This window comes from Podarcis tiliguerta (assembly GCF_965153285.1).
Source record: "Podarcis tiliguerta genome assembly, chromosome: 1".
Taxonomy (NCBI): Eukaryota; Metazoa; Chordata; class Lepidosauria; order Squamata; family Lacertidae; genus Podarcis; species Podarcis tiliguerta.
The window spans coordinates 1,391,644-1,408,127 of NC_139534.1; the positions used below are offsets into that span (position 1 = coordinate 1,391,644).

Genomic DNA, 16,484 nt, shown 5'->3' on the forward strand with positions numbered 1-16,484 from the left:
AATTGACCAAGAATGATCATCCCTGCTCCAAATCTAATAATCCCGAGACCTGACAGTAGCTGATGGAGCACCTTGAAATTAGTGGCATGAAAGGGGCTTTGAAGCATGATATATGCTAACTTTGTCCATGTATATATACTTTTGATACTGAAGATAGAAATTTGTACATTGGGGTTAAAGGCATGTTCTGCTATCCTGAGGCAAACTCTGTGCCTAATGAATGAACTAGTAGATTATGGTTGTGACCAGTGCTATTTTTCTAGAAAAAGAGGTGCCGGAACTCACTATGAACACCTCCCTTATTCTCTTAGAATGGCAATGGCGCCCACCTGAGAGGGGCCAGAACTGAAAAAAAGCCTTGGTGGTGACTCTTCTTACAAAGAAGTGCAGGAAAATAAATATGTGGTACAGTACATCATTCACATTCTTCTGCATTATAGTGATGTGAAAGGCCTCTCTTTGAGAGCGGGGGGAGCCACTTCCAATTAGCATAAACAATTAGGGTTAGATGGGCAAATAATTTAACTTGGCATAAAGCAGCCTCCTAATGTTTCAAGGCTGCCTTCCATTTAATAAGTTTAAATATATATTGATATTTTTTTAACATTAGCTATTAAGAGAGTCCCTAATATTATATACTAGAAAGTTCCCTATTATTTAAATGTTGAATAACAGAGTTAATCCTGAATGCAAGAATATGTTCAAACACTCTAAATTAACATTATGAACAGCCAATACATATTCCAGGTTACCATTTTACACTGTCAACTTTTTATAATGTACAGTTCAGTTATACTTTCCTTATAACTTCAAGATTGTACATAAACTTCGTAACAATAATATTTTAAAGACCAAATTTAAATAATTTTAATCCCCTCTAAAACATATGATTTAAATATTGCTTTGATGTGATGCTGACAGTATATTAGGAGCGATGCTCTTCCAGGAGGTGGGGGGGCACGTGGCATTTTGGACACAATAAGAAGGGCTGCAGGCAGGAGATCTGTATGCCTGACAACAGTGTTACACTTATTTTGTTGAAATGGCTCCACTATGTTTTCCACCCATCTGCCTTAAAATTCAACTCGGTTAATTCCTAAAATTAATTTCAGATTAGGACATGTACAATTGGATGCCGTTTGCAGTTTGCACCCACCCCACATTCTCTTCTTACATGTTACCAATGCACAGTGGTGCATATTCACACTGATTAAATCAGCACAAAAAGGCATCATTATGTGATCACATGATTAAAATAGGATTCCTTTTTGCACAGTGATGTAATCAATGCACATGGGCCCTGATGTGCATTGGTAAACTATAAGAAGGGGAGGGCAAAAACTGAACACTGAAGCAAACTTCACATGCCCAGTGGTCTGGAAAAAAAATTAGGAAATCAAAGCAACATTAAAATTGACACATTGTTAGTGCAATGCCAGTTTGGAAACAAGATTAGGTAATCTGTAACCTCAAAATCTGGAAAGTAATTTGGATGGGGAAATATTCAGAAGCATCCCTAGATGACAGGCCAGAACAAAGGAACAGAGGGCTCCTCCAGTCACGCCCTTGCAGACCTGACCTCAACCACTGAATCAGAGTTTTCAATCGAGTTTTCTCCAATTTATTAATAATGTACAGTTTTTCCAAGGGAAAGCAGAGAGGCAATGGCACAACTGCTTGAACTTGTGCTTTCTAAGTACAGAATAAGTGCAAGTCTGGATGAATCCAGAGAGATAAACACAGGTTGAACTTGCATTGATGCTCCAAATCTTTATTTTGTTCATAATGCAGCATGCAAGAAAGGCAAGAACTGAAAAAAGGCAATAAGCTATTGTAGTCCTTGCATGCCCTCTATAAGCCCCTTTGTCTTCCCTGAGACTGGTCAATAAGTTTCCCACCACAGCATTCATTCAACATGGGCTCACATTGTGCCTCAGCAGTCTTGGTCAGGTTTATCAAATTCTACAGACAGAAAGGCAAAGGCCATGCTAGCAATGGGCAGAACTTGGATTTCAATCCCACTATCTAGAAGTCAAAAGGCCCCTTTAGACATTACTGTTATGTCATAGGAGCCCATCCTCTATACCACCAGAAAATCTGGGCCAAGCTGGAAAGAGCACAAGACACAGCTCCATCTTATACAATTCTCAGAAGAAGCAATGCTGGCCTGATAGTCCATCCCAACATTTAGGGACAAAAAAAAAAAAATGAAAATGAACAAACTAGGTGGGTCTGTTACTAAGATGCAGCATGTTATAATTATTTGCACTCACCCATGAATCCCAGTGACAAGGAAGATAAGGTTCCCATTGATCTTGGTACAGTTGACAAATTTGTCAATGTTGCTGGAGTCTACCGTTTGGGCATACATCAAACTTCCCGTACCGATGCCATCACATGCTGTAAAAATAAACAACTTTGTAAAAAATATGCATTCATATATTTGGATCTCTTGTAAATCACTGAGTGCATTACGCCATTGTGCTTGCACTGGCTTAAAATCAATGAGGCAGCGGGGAAGGGTAATTAATCCTGTTTTCCAGGAATTGGGCTGAGAGCAAGGAGCGTCTGTCCATCTCAGACCGAGGAGCAAAGATCAGTCATAGAATGCTGAAACTCTGTGAAGCTACAGGTTCAAGTGGAAAGAAAAGCCTCCCATAGATCTATGGACAGCAGATTATATATGAGACGTAGTTAAAGATAATATTGTAGAGGAGCTGAAAGGTCATGTGGAAGCAGGCTGGGAAATCCCTCGTGCAAGAACAAAGGGCAGGGAGACAGATAGTCTGCAGGCGGTGAGAAAGGAAAAAAAGATAGGAAAGGGATTTGTGTTCTGAGAAGCCAAGGAGATAGTGATGACTAAATTTCATATGCTGATGAAATCACAGGCAGCTAAAGTCATCTATTTCCCCAGATTGTGACGAGCATCTCCCTTCCTTGTGGTTGCTTTTTAATTTCAGATGTTTCAGAAATTTCCATTTGAGTCCTACCTATTTCACTCTCGAAGCTCATGAAGGCATAAGGCCACAGGGTGCTAGAATACTTAGGGTAGCCTAACAAGCCATTATTATTTTTAAACTGCCTAAGTGCCTGTGCTCTGTACATATGGAGTGTATGTTTCAAGGAATTGTTTTTTTTATGGCAGCAGTGCTAGGAGTCTGATCTGATGCAGTGATACCAACCATGCGGGAGAAAGCAGAAAGCCTGGCAGGTGAGCACCACCAGAACCATGTGCTACCTCTAAAGAGGAAGGAACTCAAGCCTAGGCAACGGGACCTGGTTAATATTAATTTGTCCTACTTCCTATCATGGTTTACTACTTACTTTTCTCTTTCTGTTTCTCTGATTTACAAAGGCTAAGACGAACCAACTAAAGAACTGTCCCTTGCCTCAAATATTTCTTTATAAAATCATTCCGGAAAGATGCCTCTTACCTAGAATAAAACTACAATGGTTCATCGTGCCCAGCAGCAGCCGTGTGGTCAGCTAAGATGCTCAAATCCATTTTGTTACATTAGAGATATAAATACGTATGTCTGTATAGAAAAGTGTTAGGTCACAAAAGTTAAAAATTATTTTAAAGCCACTTGGATTGGTTGAATGCAGGGTAGCCGATGCCTGTGCCTGCATAACCTAGGTCTATGCACATTTGTCTGTGTTCACATGAGCCTACCCAGATGTCGCAGGCAGATGTGACACACCTACCCTGTTCACATATAATGTGGTGAGCATGGATACACATACACAGCCTACCAACAAGGTCCCTTCAGATGTTATGGACTAAAGGTCCCATCACTTCTGCTCGTTGGTCCCCTTCTCCTCTGCTGTGCAGTTCCCCCCAAGCCCCCTAAACCTGTTCTGGGTTTCCCCACAACTCTCCAAAACAGGTTTAGTTTGGGAAGAGTTTCCCACAGGAGGAGGAGAGGAGGGAAGTCCCACTGGGCAAGCAGACCTCATTCCACATGCAACAGCTTTGTTGAATCCTGTCATGCTCAGAGCAGACCCTGAATGGGCTTCTGTTACCTGTCCATTGGTTTCAATGGGTCTATCTCGAGTATGCCATAGTTAGACATCACCCGTTGTAGTTCTGTAGACAAGCTAGATGCTGGGAAGGCAAAATGCCGAGGTACAGTTGCTGTCACTAGAGTCTACATGTTTAAATATACATTATGAATCTTGCACTCTTCAACTTTCTCCTCCGTATTCCTCCTCCTGCTGCATGAAAAAGGAATTATCTGCCCCTGGAAACCTGAGTCTCAGAACACCTTCCTGTTTCACAGTACCTGGATCAGAAAAGCCAAACGTGACACCACTAATAAATGGGACCAAGTTCTCCTTTGGGTGCATCTGGGCTGGGCTGCTTGTATCTGCAAGTAGGGCTCATACAATTCCTCCATACCAAGATATTCCGATAGAAAACTACACACCAAGGAGAGGAATCTTAGCAAAAGGGAGAGGACGGGTGTAGATCGCATACTTAGCATGCAAAAAATACCAGGCTTTCAGGCACCAGGGTTGGATAAGACCTCTCCTGAGCTCAGTAGGCCATACTGGGCCATACAAACCACTGATGTGAATCCGTATAAAACAGCTTCTTATGTTCATATATAGCATTCCCCTCAATACTGTAGTTCTTTTTGTATAGCCATGGCAGTTTAATGGGGAACATTCATTTATGCAAGATCCCACCTGCAGTCTCTAAGTACCTTAGCCCAGATATAGCTCTGCCACCTGGATGAGAACTGGGTCAAAGAAGTATGGCTATAAAAGGTTTTTAAGGTCCTCGAGCTAAATATTAGTAATGATCTATACCAGTAAGCATTATGATACATTTCAGAGCATGCTGATACCAGAAGTCCTTTTAAAAAACAAAAAACGAATCTGAAGCTCCTATTAAAAGCTTGCACCTCCACAATTGGGTTTTCCTCTGCGGTATTTTACCATGGAAGACATAAAACTAGACTGAAATAGGCATATTCCTTCCATGAGAGCTAACACAGCTTAATGTTGTGTGGATGTCTAAAAAGAAATGATTTTATTACATGGATATGGGTATATAGCCTGTCTTCTTTTTAAAGCTTGGAGTAGATAACATTTGTTATCTCCTTCAGTTCCATATCTCAGTTCAGGAAGTAGGCAAATGAAGATGGATTAACACCATTCAATAAATCCCTAACGGTTAGGGTTTGAAACAAGCACCCTGAATCAATGACACTTTACATATATGGGAACTGTATTGCATAAATGGAAAATGCAAAGTTTACCTCAATGGCAGGGGCTTAAAATCCTAGGAAGCTAACACAATTTCAACAGGGAATTTACTAGTTCTGTAGGAAGCCACTCTGGCACCTGTGACTTTTAGACCTTCAAAATTATGTGCAGGTGTTGTTATGAGTTGTGTTGGGGAGCCTCAGGCGTCTTAGACTTGAGGGCCAAACAGATCTGCTGCCAAATTCCTATGAAGTTTCTGAGTGGGGAGCAATTTAAAGCACAGCTTGGGAGAAGGCTGAGATGAACAATCTTCATCAGCAGGCAACCTCCATTCACCCCTAAAGCCTAGTTTTAAAAATACCCCCCCCCCCCCGTTGTGCTCCAAAACTGGAAGTAATCCCTGCTGGGGTGAAAATGGCTAAAAATAGCAATTTCTGGTGGGAGGCTGCAGACAGAGGAAAGATTCAATTCACTCACCTGTGCTGCATTTTGCATGCCCTCCACACCACCGTTTTGTTGGGAACAAGAAAAACCCGGGTTGCTATTATGCCCAGTTGTATTCTGACACCCGTACTCTAAAGATAGAAGAGCTCTCTGGTTATATCCCTCTGCGTGGGCAGGGTTGTATCCTCCAGCGCTGGGGTGGCTAACTGTAAGGTAAAGGTAAAGGGATCCCTGACCGTTAAGTCCAGTTGTGGCCGACTCTGGGGTTGCGGCACTCATCTCGCTTTACTGGCCGAGGGAGCCAGCATTTGTCCGCAGACAGCTTCTTGTTCATGTGGCCAGCATGACAAAGCTGCTTCTGGCGAAACCAGAGCAGCGCACGGAAACACCGTTTACCTTCCCGCCGGAACGGTACCTATTTATCTACTTGTACTTTGACGTGCTTTCAAACTGCTAGGTTGGCAGGAGCTGGGACTGAACAACAGGAGCTCACCCCGGAGTGGGGATTCGAACCGCCAACCTTCTGATCGACAAGTCCTAGGCTCGGGGGGCCACCAGGTGGCGCATTGGAAGATGGCTGACAATAACATCTCTCTCACCCATACGAGGTAATTAAGAGGCTGCTATGGGAAGTATGCACTCTTCCTACCCCCCCCCAAGGATATGGGGGGGGGGCTGCCTTGCCAGCGGTGTCCACAACGCACCCCCAGATTCGAGAGATGGGGGTGCCGGACACTTGGCACGAGCCCGCGATGAGGTCAGCTCTTCCTGACGCCGGTTCCAATCAGTGCGTGCTGGCTTGCATTAGCTCGGAATTATAATTGGAAACATATGATTGGAATGAAGCTGAAGCACATACATCAAGCAACACTCGAGAGATAAGACTGCTGACTAATGGATCTCTGTGACCGGAGTGACGAATGGATAAGTAAATCATCTGATGAACCACCATTATGAGACTGTATGTTTGGAATGAAGGGGGGGGTGGAGGAAAAAACCTTTTTCCCCCTTTGTACTATGTGATATCAATAACCCTCCACCCCAGAAAGAAATAAGATCATTGCGTTTTACTAACCACAAGCAGGAATTCAAGAACTGTGTGGGATGGATTATAGCTAAAGAGATGATTGGTAAATAATGAGAATGTAGGAAAATTTTATGACGCACTTAAAAAATGGTGTCTCGCCAAGACAGGCTTGCCTGAGAAAGAAGGACAGGGGGAGGAGAATCAGGACCATTGGAATGAGAAGGATGGTTGGAATGTGATCTTGGCCTGACAAGAGCCTCCTGATATATTTGCAAGTCTGTGAAAATTAAAGGACAGACTGAAGATTAATTTTTTATGGAAGCGTGAAATAGCGGCTGTCCCTGAGCGATATGATTTTTGGAGAGTACAAAACCCACACAGAGGATGCCTGTCTCTAATCTGCTTGTGAAGATTATCAGAGATCGTAAAGAAAGGAATATACGATAACAACAAGAAGATGAAGAAAGTAATAAAGGGCTATCTGGATTGGATTGAACTGGATAGAACTGTTTAATTAAAGCAGCAATATAAGTGATGTTTGGACTCGTTCGGAGCTTGATGTATGGGTACCCCCAACAAAATTGAAAATTTGGCTGTATAATTTGGAACTAATGTGAATTGGATAATGTGATGTGATTGGCCTGTTCATAATTTTTTTTTTTTTTTAAAGACAAGTCCTAGGCTCAGTGGTTTAGACCACAGCACCACCTGTGTCCCTAACTGTAGCCTTACATATTTTGTTGGGCTCCCACCAGTCCCAGCCCAGCCAATGGTCAGTGATGATTGAAGCTGTTTTGACAACCTTAGTTATTTACTTATTAAATTTGTATACCAAGAGGCAGAGATGAGTCAGGCTGATGAGGAAACCAGGATTTATCGCCCTCCTGCGATGGGCAGGTCCTGTCTCCCAGAACAAGAAGAGGAATGAAGAGGGAGGAGCAAAGAGAGACCAGACAAGCAGCCTCAGGGTGCTGGGAAATGACCTGGGGGAGGAGACAGACACCTTAGAGAGTCGTGGGAAGGCCTTCAACTCTCACATCTGCCTCACTGCAACCAGACCTACTGGGAAGAGCTGCTGTGATCACCTGGCCTGAGCTTTTTAGTTAACTTCACTGACACATTGTGAATTATTGCTGACTTGCTCCCACCTCCCACCTTGACACTTATGGACCAACTGTGGCACTATTCTCTCTCCCCCCCCCCCATTTTTTTTCCTGAGGAAGGAGGCCTCCCCCCCCCCTCAACTCAAATACTGGACATGCAATGCTGCTGCGCTGCTTCATGTCTTTCTTGCAGGGACAAGGGGAGGAGGCGCAGTGGAGTACACACAAGGGGAGGAGTACACACAAAAGAGAAAAGGTTCACAATGCAGTTGCCACCTTTGGGCTAAGGTCAAGCTTTGCACCCTTCCTAGCTCAGAAGTGGGTCCCGTGTTTCAGGCTGAGAATCCAAGTGGGTTTCAGCTCTTGAAGAACACTACTCTAGTGGGCTACATGAGGAAACACATTATGACAGGATCTCCCAGTATCCCAGTTCCAAGGGGAGCAATCACAGCCTGCCCCATACTGCATCCAGGTTTCACTAGTTTCATGCCACTTCCAAATTAGTTCCTTGCTTTATGTCATGGCAATGCACAGCACACAAGGTCGGAAGTATAATAAAGAGCAGCCTACCTTTAGGGCAAATGTCAGTGCATGGTTTACATGTCTTAATGCCATTTTCTTCAACTTCCATCTTGGGGCTGGGACAGGCACGGACACAAGAGCTGATATCAACCACAAAGTTATCTAGAAGGAGGTAAAAAAAACAGGAAAGTGTATTATTGGAAATAAAACCATCTATAAGCATCACACCACGGATACTTCTGAGCATCCCTTTTTAACACAGAGAGAGGGGGGATGGGGGAAATGGGATGTGGGTCCCACTTTTCTGCTGCTGCATTCAAGATTCATTTTTATGTATTTGTCTCAGAACTGCATTTTATCTTTTGAAGTTTTCTCTAAGCTCGCATTCTCCTGTATCCCTGTTGCTTTATGTTGTTGCTAATTTCAACATTCTTTAAAAGTTTCATTTCCCTTGAGATGCTGACGCTGTAACTCCATCTTAATGAGGTTTGTATTCTGGAAAATGTTTGAAATGTTATTTTAGCATCAAAGGATACACGGTCACAGCCAAGCTGGTATACCAACCACTGGATAAAATAAAAGATGCTTTGAATTATCTCAGTCTTATGCTCATACAGACAAAAAAGAAAGAAAGAAAAGAAGGTATCTGGATATTCAATTTTGTAGATAATGGCAATTAAATTTCAAAACAATGACCAAATGGGAATGTATATTTTTAGGCATACTAAATGTGGGATTCATTTCCACAACTAGTTAGCAAAATGCTGCTCTAGTATAAAAAAATAATAATAAACTTATGTATACCTTTTTTTAAGGTAAAGGTAAAGGGACCACTAACCATTAGGTCCAGTCGTGGCTGACTCTGGGGTTGCTGCGCTCATCTTGCTTTATTGGCCAAGGGAGCCGGCGTAGAGCTTCCAGGTCATGTGGCCAGCATGACTAAGCTGCTTCTGGCGAACCAGAGCAGCACACGGAAACGCCGTTTACCTTCCCGCCAGAGCAGTACCTATTTATCTACTTGCACTTTGGCATGCTTTTGAACTGCTAGGTTGGCAGGAGCAGGGACCGAGCAACGGGAGCTCACCCCGTTGCGGGGATTCGAACCACCAACCTTCTGAACGGCAAGTCCTAGGCTCTGTGGTTTAACCCACAGTGCCACCCGCGTCCCATACCTTTTTTTACTTAACCACAAATCATTACAACTAACTGTGTCAAAAGTCAAAGTTCCCCCTGATTCTAGCTTATTATGCTGGTGCCAACAAAGCACACCAGGTTCTGGGATCCATGGTAATATGAAGATATTGTACAGCAAGCCAGATCATTGGTTTGTCTAATCTAGTACTCTCTGCTCTGACTGGCAGTGCCTCTTCAAGCTTTTTAGGCAGGTATTTTTTTCCAACCTTACAATGAAATGCCCCTTTTACTGGAAATGACAGGGATTGAACCTGATGTATACAAAACATATGTCTATAGCTGCTTCACATAACTAGGATAGCACCTTGTACTTCTTGCACCGTTAATAATTATGTAGAAGAGAGGATTTCAGCAGGTGCTGCTTGCCATGCAAATGTGGCCTAGTGTTGAGAGTGTCAGCCTAGGACTGGAAAGACTCAGCTTCAAATGAGTAAGGAAGCTCTCTGAGTGGCCTTGGGCCAGCCACTATCTCCCAAGCTAACTTGCCTCACAGGGTTGTTGTGAATAAAAAAAATATGAGGGACAGAATAATGGGCACTGCCTTTCGCTCAGTGTTCGAAACTCCCATTGTTCTAGGTGCATTTTGTGACAGGGAATTTCATTACTGTGAGCAGTTTCTCAGCTCTGGGTGCTGTACTGCGCCTAGGAACCCTTTTCTGCCTCCCCACTTCCAGCTACTATCTGAAGACTGGAGAGGAGACCTTCTCAAGAATATTAGGGGGGTGGGCAGGGGATGGACTAGACCACGTGAAAAATGAACATAATAATTTAGCTGTAGTTCCTTGATTTTAAACTTCGTATTCTTGTTATAAAAAACCGAGCCTAGACCTTCCATTGTTGCGCCCATAACCTAGGTTTAAGGTGCCATTTAGCTCCTAGCTTTCATATCTCAGTTTCTAACACTGCTTTCAATTCTTGGATATTATTATAGTACATGCACCACATGTTTCTGCTTGTAGCATGCTCACAGCTACTTATATCAGAAAAAAATGCAACACAACAATGAAATTGGGAAAGATTGTCAAGAAAGAACAATTTCACACATAATATGCACATCATTCAGTGACTACACTGATAGCCACTGTGTGTGATTGCAGGTGCTGTGAAAAAACTGGGTTGTTTGTTTTGCAATGTCCATTTCTACACATCTATTCCATCACTTAAGTCAGTAGACAATTATACTAGCCCATCCTTAAGAAACTCCCTTACACAGATCCCCCCTTAATTTCTTTAATTGATGTTTAAAAGATTGTACCCTTAAACCCCAAAATATTCAAATATCAAGTATATGTAGCCCCTAAGATGTTATTGAAATGAGAACATATAAAGGGTTGTCTGCATGCTTTCAGTTTACATCCACTTGCGCGGGCCTACGCAGCAACAGAACATGCTAAATGCTCTGGCAATGTGATAATGCTTGCCATCTTCACTGGCAGTGGGTGGCTGGCCTCAGGGGGTCAGAAGAAATCATCATTAGGATCTATCAGAAAGACATTATTTTAGCCACTTACTCTGCACTACTCCCACTGGGAACAGTCCATATAAATAGTTTTAGTAATCCAGTTTAACAGTCTGTACCTGAAAGGTATTTACGGTGGAGTACTTTATATTTTCATCTGACTGAAACCTCCTTGGTAGCCATTGTAATGTTGGGGGTTGGGAGCAATATTTTAATGTGCCTTGATAGCAATGAGCCTGTTCTGACTCACATGACCAAACCACACACTTGAATTTCAAGAAAAGGTCAAACATAAAAAAAATTCCACTTATGTTTGAGGGGAAATGAAAATGAGACTTTGTTTAAAGAAAGGAAATGTTAGAATCTGCTCCATATTTGACATCTGCTGCTGGATGGAAGCTGAGATTTTGACCACACAAACCAAAACATTTATCATGGATTTTTGGCTCTAAGTTATAGGGTGTTATTAAAATGTCAGCATTCAACAATGCCATTCTTAGAGTAAGTTATAACCTCCAATATATTGCTGTTGAAGAAAATAGGGTGCTTTTTCATCATTAACTTCACCGTACATTTGGCATGCTTTGCAATTATTTTTTAAAAAGACTTCTACGGTGACACTTTGAAACAGTTGCCCTTCATGGAAGAAAGGCAACCCTCCTCCTGTAACTTACGCGGGCACTTTTTGACACAAAAAGCACCATAGGTGTATTTGCCGTCTCGGTTGTTTTCCATCTGGAAGGTGGCAGGATTGTAAACTGAAGTCTGCGGACACTGCGTGACACAAGCCCCACTGTCATTAAAATTCATACAAGCCTGCAAGACAGGAAAGAACAGTTTGAATCAGAGCTTTTATCGGCATTTAATAAACAGACCCTTGACAATAACAATAGGAAATAAGTTTCTTAAGGTATTCACTCTATGTAAATAATAACCTTTAGTTCCTGAGTCATCAAATTCAATTGAAGTCTAATCTAAGAAATTTAAATAATATTCTTATAACACATCATGAGGACTGCATATTACCCCCAAGTAATCAGAGGCACCATGCCCCTGAATACCAGCTGCTGAAGATGGAGAGCTAGGAGTCCAACTTTGGGGCTTCCCAGAGGCATGCAGTTGACCACTGTGGGAACGGGAGGCCAGACCAGGTGGGCCTGAGGTCCAACCCAGCACAGCTCGTGTTATGTTTATACGACTTAGAGCTATAAGTCTCTGCTTAGGGGTTGGGGTATGACAGGCGTAATTGAAGAACATTGTCCATGTGATGATCATCAAGAGAGGACCTTTAAATTTTTGCTAAAGGCTGGAGAAGCTGGAACCTAAAGTGCAATAGGCAAAAGGTACTATTCCAGTGACCTAACATGAGCAAATGGCAGGAGCTAACACCACAGTCCTTTCTGGGTGAGCAGAGGACTCTAAGGCCTAAATGCACACATTCCATAGTTGCTCTGGAGGCCCGATCCCAGCCTCAGATCACGATATTCTGTGCTGATACGCTAGTTTGTAGGATTGTGCCTTAAGTTCTCAGCACCCAGGCTGGCCCACCCTTGAGGCCGAGTGAAGCCTCAGGTGGTAGAATCCCATGGGGTGGTGCCCCTGCAGGCACTATGCCTACCCCTGCCATCATGGGGGTTGCACAGCTGTGGTGGTGGCTTCTGTTGAGATCTCGCAAGATCTCGTGGAACTCTTATGAGAGTTCCACAAGATCTTGTGAGATCCTGCTTGAAGCCACCACCACTGCAACCCTGGTAAGCAAGGCTTTGGCTGGTGGGGAGAGGCGGGCAGCACCTTCCCATTTTGATTCAGGTGGCAAAATAGGATGAACCTGTTGGCACTAGCATAAAAACAAATCTGATGCCATTGCACTGACCATTCCAAATGTGACAAGACAGCAGTAGCAATCAACCGTGTTTCTGCGGCAATGCTTATTCCCTATCCTTTCCACAGTACGATGGAGGTCCTTGCAGTGATAAGAGAAAAGCTACCATCATTGTTTACTACACTGCTCAAGAGCAGAGGTTTCCATGGCAGGAGGCAATTGGGTTGTGCTGCTGGTTTAGCGGCAAGTGTCCAGTGTACTAACTGTTTGTGCTCTCCTGCTAAAGCAGACTCAGGGGATCGGGGTGCCAAGCCGTTCTCAGTAGGAATGCATGGCCTGCCATGAACCGAAAGCAAGAAGCACTTTCTCCCTGCTGTCAACTGTTGATCCCTAAAGCTCAACAACTCTGGTCTCCCCCACCAAAAAAAGCTCAACAACTTTGGTCAATCCAATGGGTATAGTGGGAGTAGACCACAGTCTCTTGGAAGTTGGACACCCCTGGGATACACCAATTGAAATAATATAATATAATATAATATAATATAATATAATATAATAATATAAAATATCACACACAAACCACATCAAGGTAGATTTCTGCATGGTTTATAAGTATAAAATATTAAAATATGAACTAAAACAATCCCATTAGAACAACAAAACAATTTAAAACAGGAGAGTCGGATTGAGAGATCAAGGGGATGCCTATGTAAGCAAGTTTTTCTGTTTATTGTCAGACATGCCATTGTTTAAAGCATTAGAAGCCTTCATCAGGAAACAGGGTGTCAGCTAGGACTCCAGCAAAGTTAGGAAGAGTGACACAGATTTCCCTGAATCAACTTAAGGAGCAAATGGTAAAGGCTGGTTCTGTTTAAGTGGACACCATATTGAATGTTTTGGTGAGGTAGATGCAAGGCTTTTATAATGGAACCCCTTTTAATTTAACAAGACCAATGTGTTGAATTACTGCTGAGTTATTAAAGGCACAAAATACAGTCAGAGACCTGTTTAGATCCACTTTAATTTTGACTCTCATTATTCTCTAAATACCTCTAAATCCTTGTGAGTACATTTACTGAAACATTAATGCTGCAGAGATAGGCATTGCTTTGCTTCCAAGAATGCTCACACAAATGAATACATGCCAGCACTTGCGAGAACAATGGATGATTGCCTTATCTAGCAATTTTCACAGCAGGATACTATAGGTTCGAGGAAGCAGGCATTATAGGTCAGACCATCTCTTAATGCAGCATATGCTGAAATTGCTTTAATTAATACATAACATAACTCATTTAATTCTTTCCCTCAATCTAGTGCTTTTATTCATTTTCTGCCCTGGCACCTTATCATCATAATGAATTGCTTAGTAACTATATCATAATGATGTAGAATGCTAATGATGTATAGCCCAAAGCTATGATAACCTTTCATTAAGGATCTACTAAAATCATTCTGAAGAGTTCAGCAAATTTTAAATTTGTGGCTTTAAGTATTGTTTACAAGTACTGGTAGTATATTTTAGAGCATTCCATGCTTTCGAGCTGGAGCAGAAAGGCATGTGGGCCTGGCTTCCTGTAGCATAGAAGGAGGTCTAGTTTTTTCAGCTTTACTAATGCAGCAACTTCCCATTTACATGTGCTCTGTTTGCATGTGTCACAAGCAGTGTCAGGAACCTGGAAACGCAGAGCACCCTGGAGAAGACCCTCTCCAGAGCCCAAAGAGGATGCCCTCTTCAGGCCCTGGGCAAGGTCCCCTCGTGAGCCAGAAGCCTTCTTGCCTAACAGCTGACGTGCAAGGCGGCAGCAGCCCCTTCCCCACACGTCAGCTGTGCAAGCCTTGCTGCCCCCCTGCTTATGTGAGCCAGAGGGGCAGTGGGTCTCAGCTCAGCTGATGTGTGGGGAAGAAGCTTCCCTGTGCATCAGCTGTGCAAGCCCTGCTGCCCCTCCAGGGTGCTCCCAACATACACGATTTCAGTTACACATGAGGGAGCCCGGAATGTAACCCCCATGTAAACTGGGAGTTGCCTGTACAGTCGTACCTTGGTTCTTGAACTCCTTGGTACTCATACGTTTTGGCTCCCGAGTGCCGAAAACACGGAAGTGTTCCGAATTTTCGGAAGCCGAACATCCTATGTGGCTTCCACTTCAGTGCAGGAAGCTCCTGCAGCCAATCGGAAGCTGTGCCTTGGTTTTCAAACAGTTTTGGGAGTCAAACGGAGTTTGAGAACCAAGCTACGACTGTATTGTCTCTTCCGGGGCTCAGTAGAGGTAGAGGTAAGTATACTCCAGGAGCTTAGGTGATGGTGAGGAGCGTACATAAGGTGGCACTGTCTAACCTTTCCCCTGAAATGTTTTTGAGATGCACATCTAAGGTGCTATTTTCCATGTGCGTTTCTGAGGAACAGCCATACATTTGTAACTTAACAACAACAACCCTGTATTGGAATATTACAGAAAAGCTATGTTATCGCAAGGATTTTAGGTGGTCTGCAACAATGCTTCTTGCATAACTATGCACTCCTGTGGGCTAGGGCTGCTAGGCCTTTAAGCAGGCCTTTAATTCTGTTACTTTTGTACAGTATTAGTTTCTCACTAGTTGGTTGTATGCTGAGATAGCACAGTTGTGGGAATTTGTATCTTTAAGACAAAGCTTCAGCTGGCATTTATAGCAGGGTGTAGAGGCTATTCTTAGGAGTTATATATTTTGCTGCCTGACAAATACCAACTAGCCTTTTCCTTTGGTAGGAAACTGATGTGTCACCCAAACATCATGCATAGCTTGTAGAACCCCAACAGTATATAAGTCTCAGAAGACTGCAGCTGGTCAGATCCTCAGAACTGCAGAGCTTCAAAGCTTGGGAATCTCCACACAGCCTGATCTGCATCTCCATCTTCAATAGCCATGTCTGCTGCTGACAGAGTGCCCAGCAGCTAGAGCGATATCGACAATGCTTTGCGGCTTTCTTTGGGCTGGCTAATAAAATCTTTAGCCTCCATCCCATTTGTATGCTTCTTGTGTTTTGAATCCAAAAAGAGCACCAGCTCCTTGACAAACCCATCGGAAATCATAACATGAATCATAGAATCATAGAATCATAGAGTTGGAAGAGACCACAAGGGCCATCCAGTCCAACCCCCTGCCAAGCAGGAAACACCATCAGAGCACTCCTGACATATGGTTGTCAAGCCTCTGCTTAAAGACCTCCAAAGAAGGAGACTCCACCACACTCCTTGGCAGCAAATTCCACTGTCGAACAGCTCTTACTGTCAGGAAGTTCTTCTTAATGTTTAGATGGAATCTTCTTTCTTGTAGTTTGGATCCATTGCTCCGTGTCCGCTTCTCTGGAGCAGCAGAAAACAACCTTTCTCCCTCCTCTATGTGACATCCTTTTATATATTTGAATGTGGCTATCATATCACCCCTTAACCTCCTCTTCTCCAGGCTAAACATGCCCAGCTCCCTTAGCCGTTCCTCATAAGGCATCGTTTCCAGGCCTTTGACCATTTTGGTTGCCCTCCTCTGGACACGTTCCAGTTTCTCGGTGTCCTTCTTGAACTGTGGTGCCCAGAACTGGACACAGTACTCCAGGTGAGGTCTGACCAGAGCAGAATACAGTGGCACTATTACTTCCCTTGATCTAGATGCTATACTCCTATTGATGCAGCCCAGAATTGCATTGGCTTTTTTAGCTGCCGCGTC

At 43.2% G+C, this 16,484-nt stretch overlaps 1 protein-coding gene across 6 annotated transcripts in view; it reads right to left on the reverse strand.

Moving 5' to 3' along the window:
* The window catches only part of ERBB4 (erb-b2 receptor tyrosine kinase 4), a 757,628-nt gene that overhangs the window by 183,651 nt on the left and 557,493 nt on the right, over positions 1-16,484 (reverse strand). For all 6 annotated transcript variants that reach the window (XM_083399758.1, XM_083399756.1, XM_083399759.1 and 3 more), the window contains 3 exons: positions 11,635-11,776; positions 8,356-8,469; positions 2,274-2,400 (listed from right to left, as the gene is read on the reverse strand). In XM_083399758.1, the coding sequence (XP_083255884.1) occupies positions 2,274-2,400; positions 8,356-8,469; positions 11,635-11,776 (383 nt within the window). The remainder of the gene's footprint in view (positions 1-2,273; positions 2,401-8,355; positions 8,470-11,634; positions 11,777-16,484) is intronic.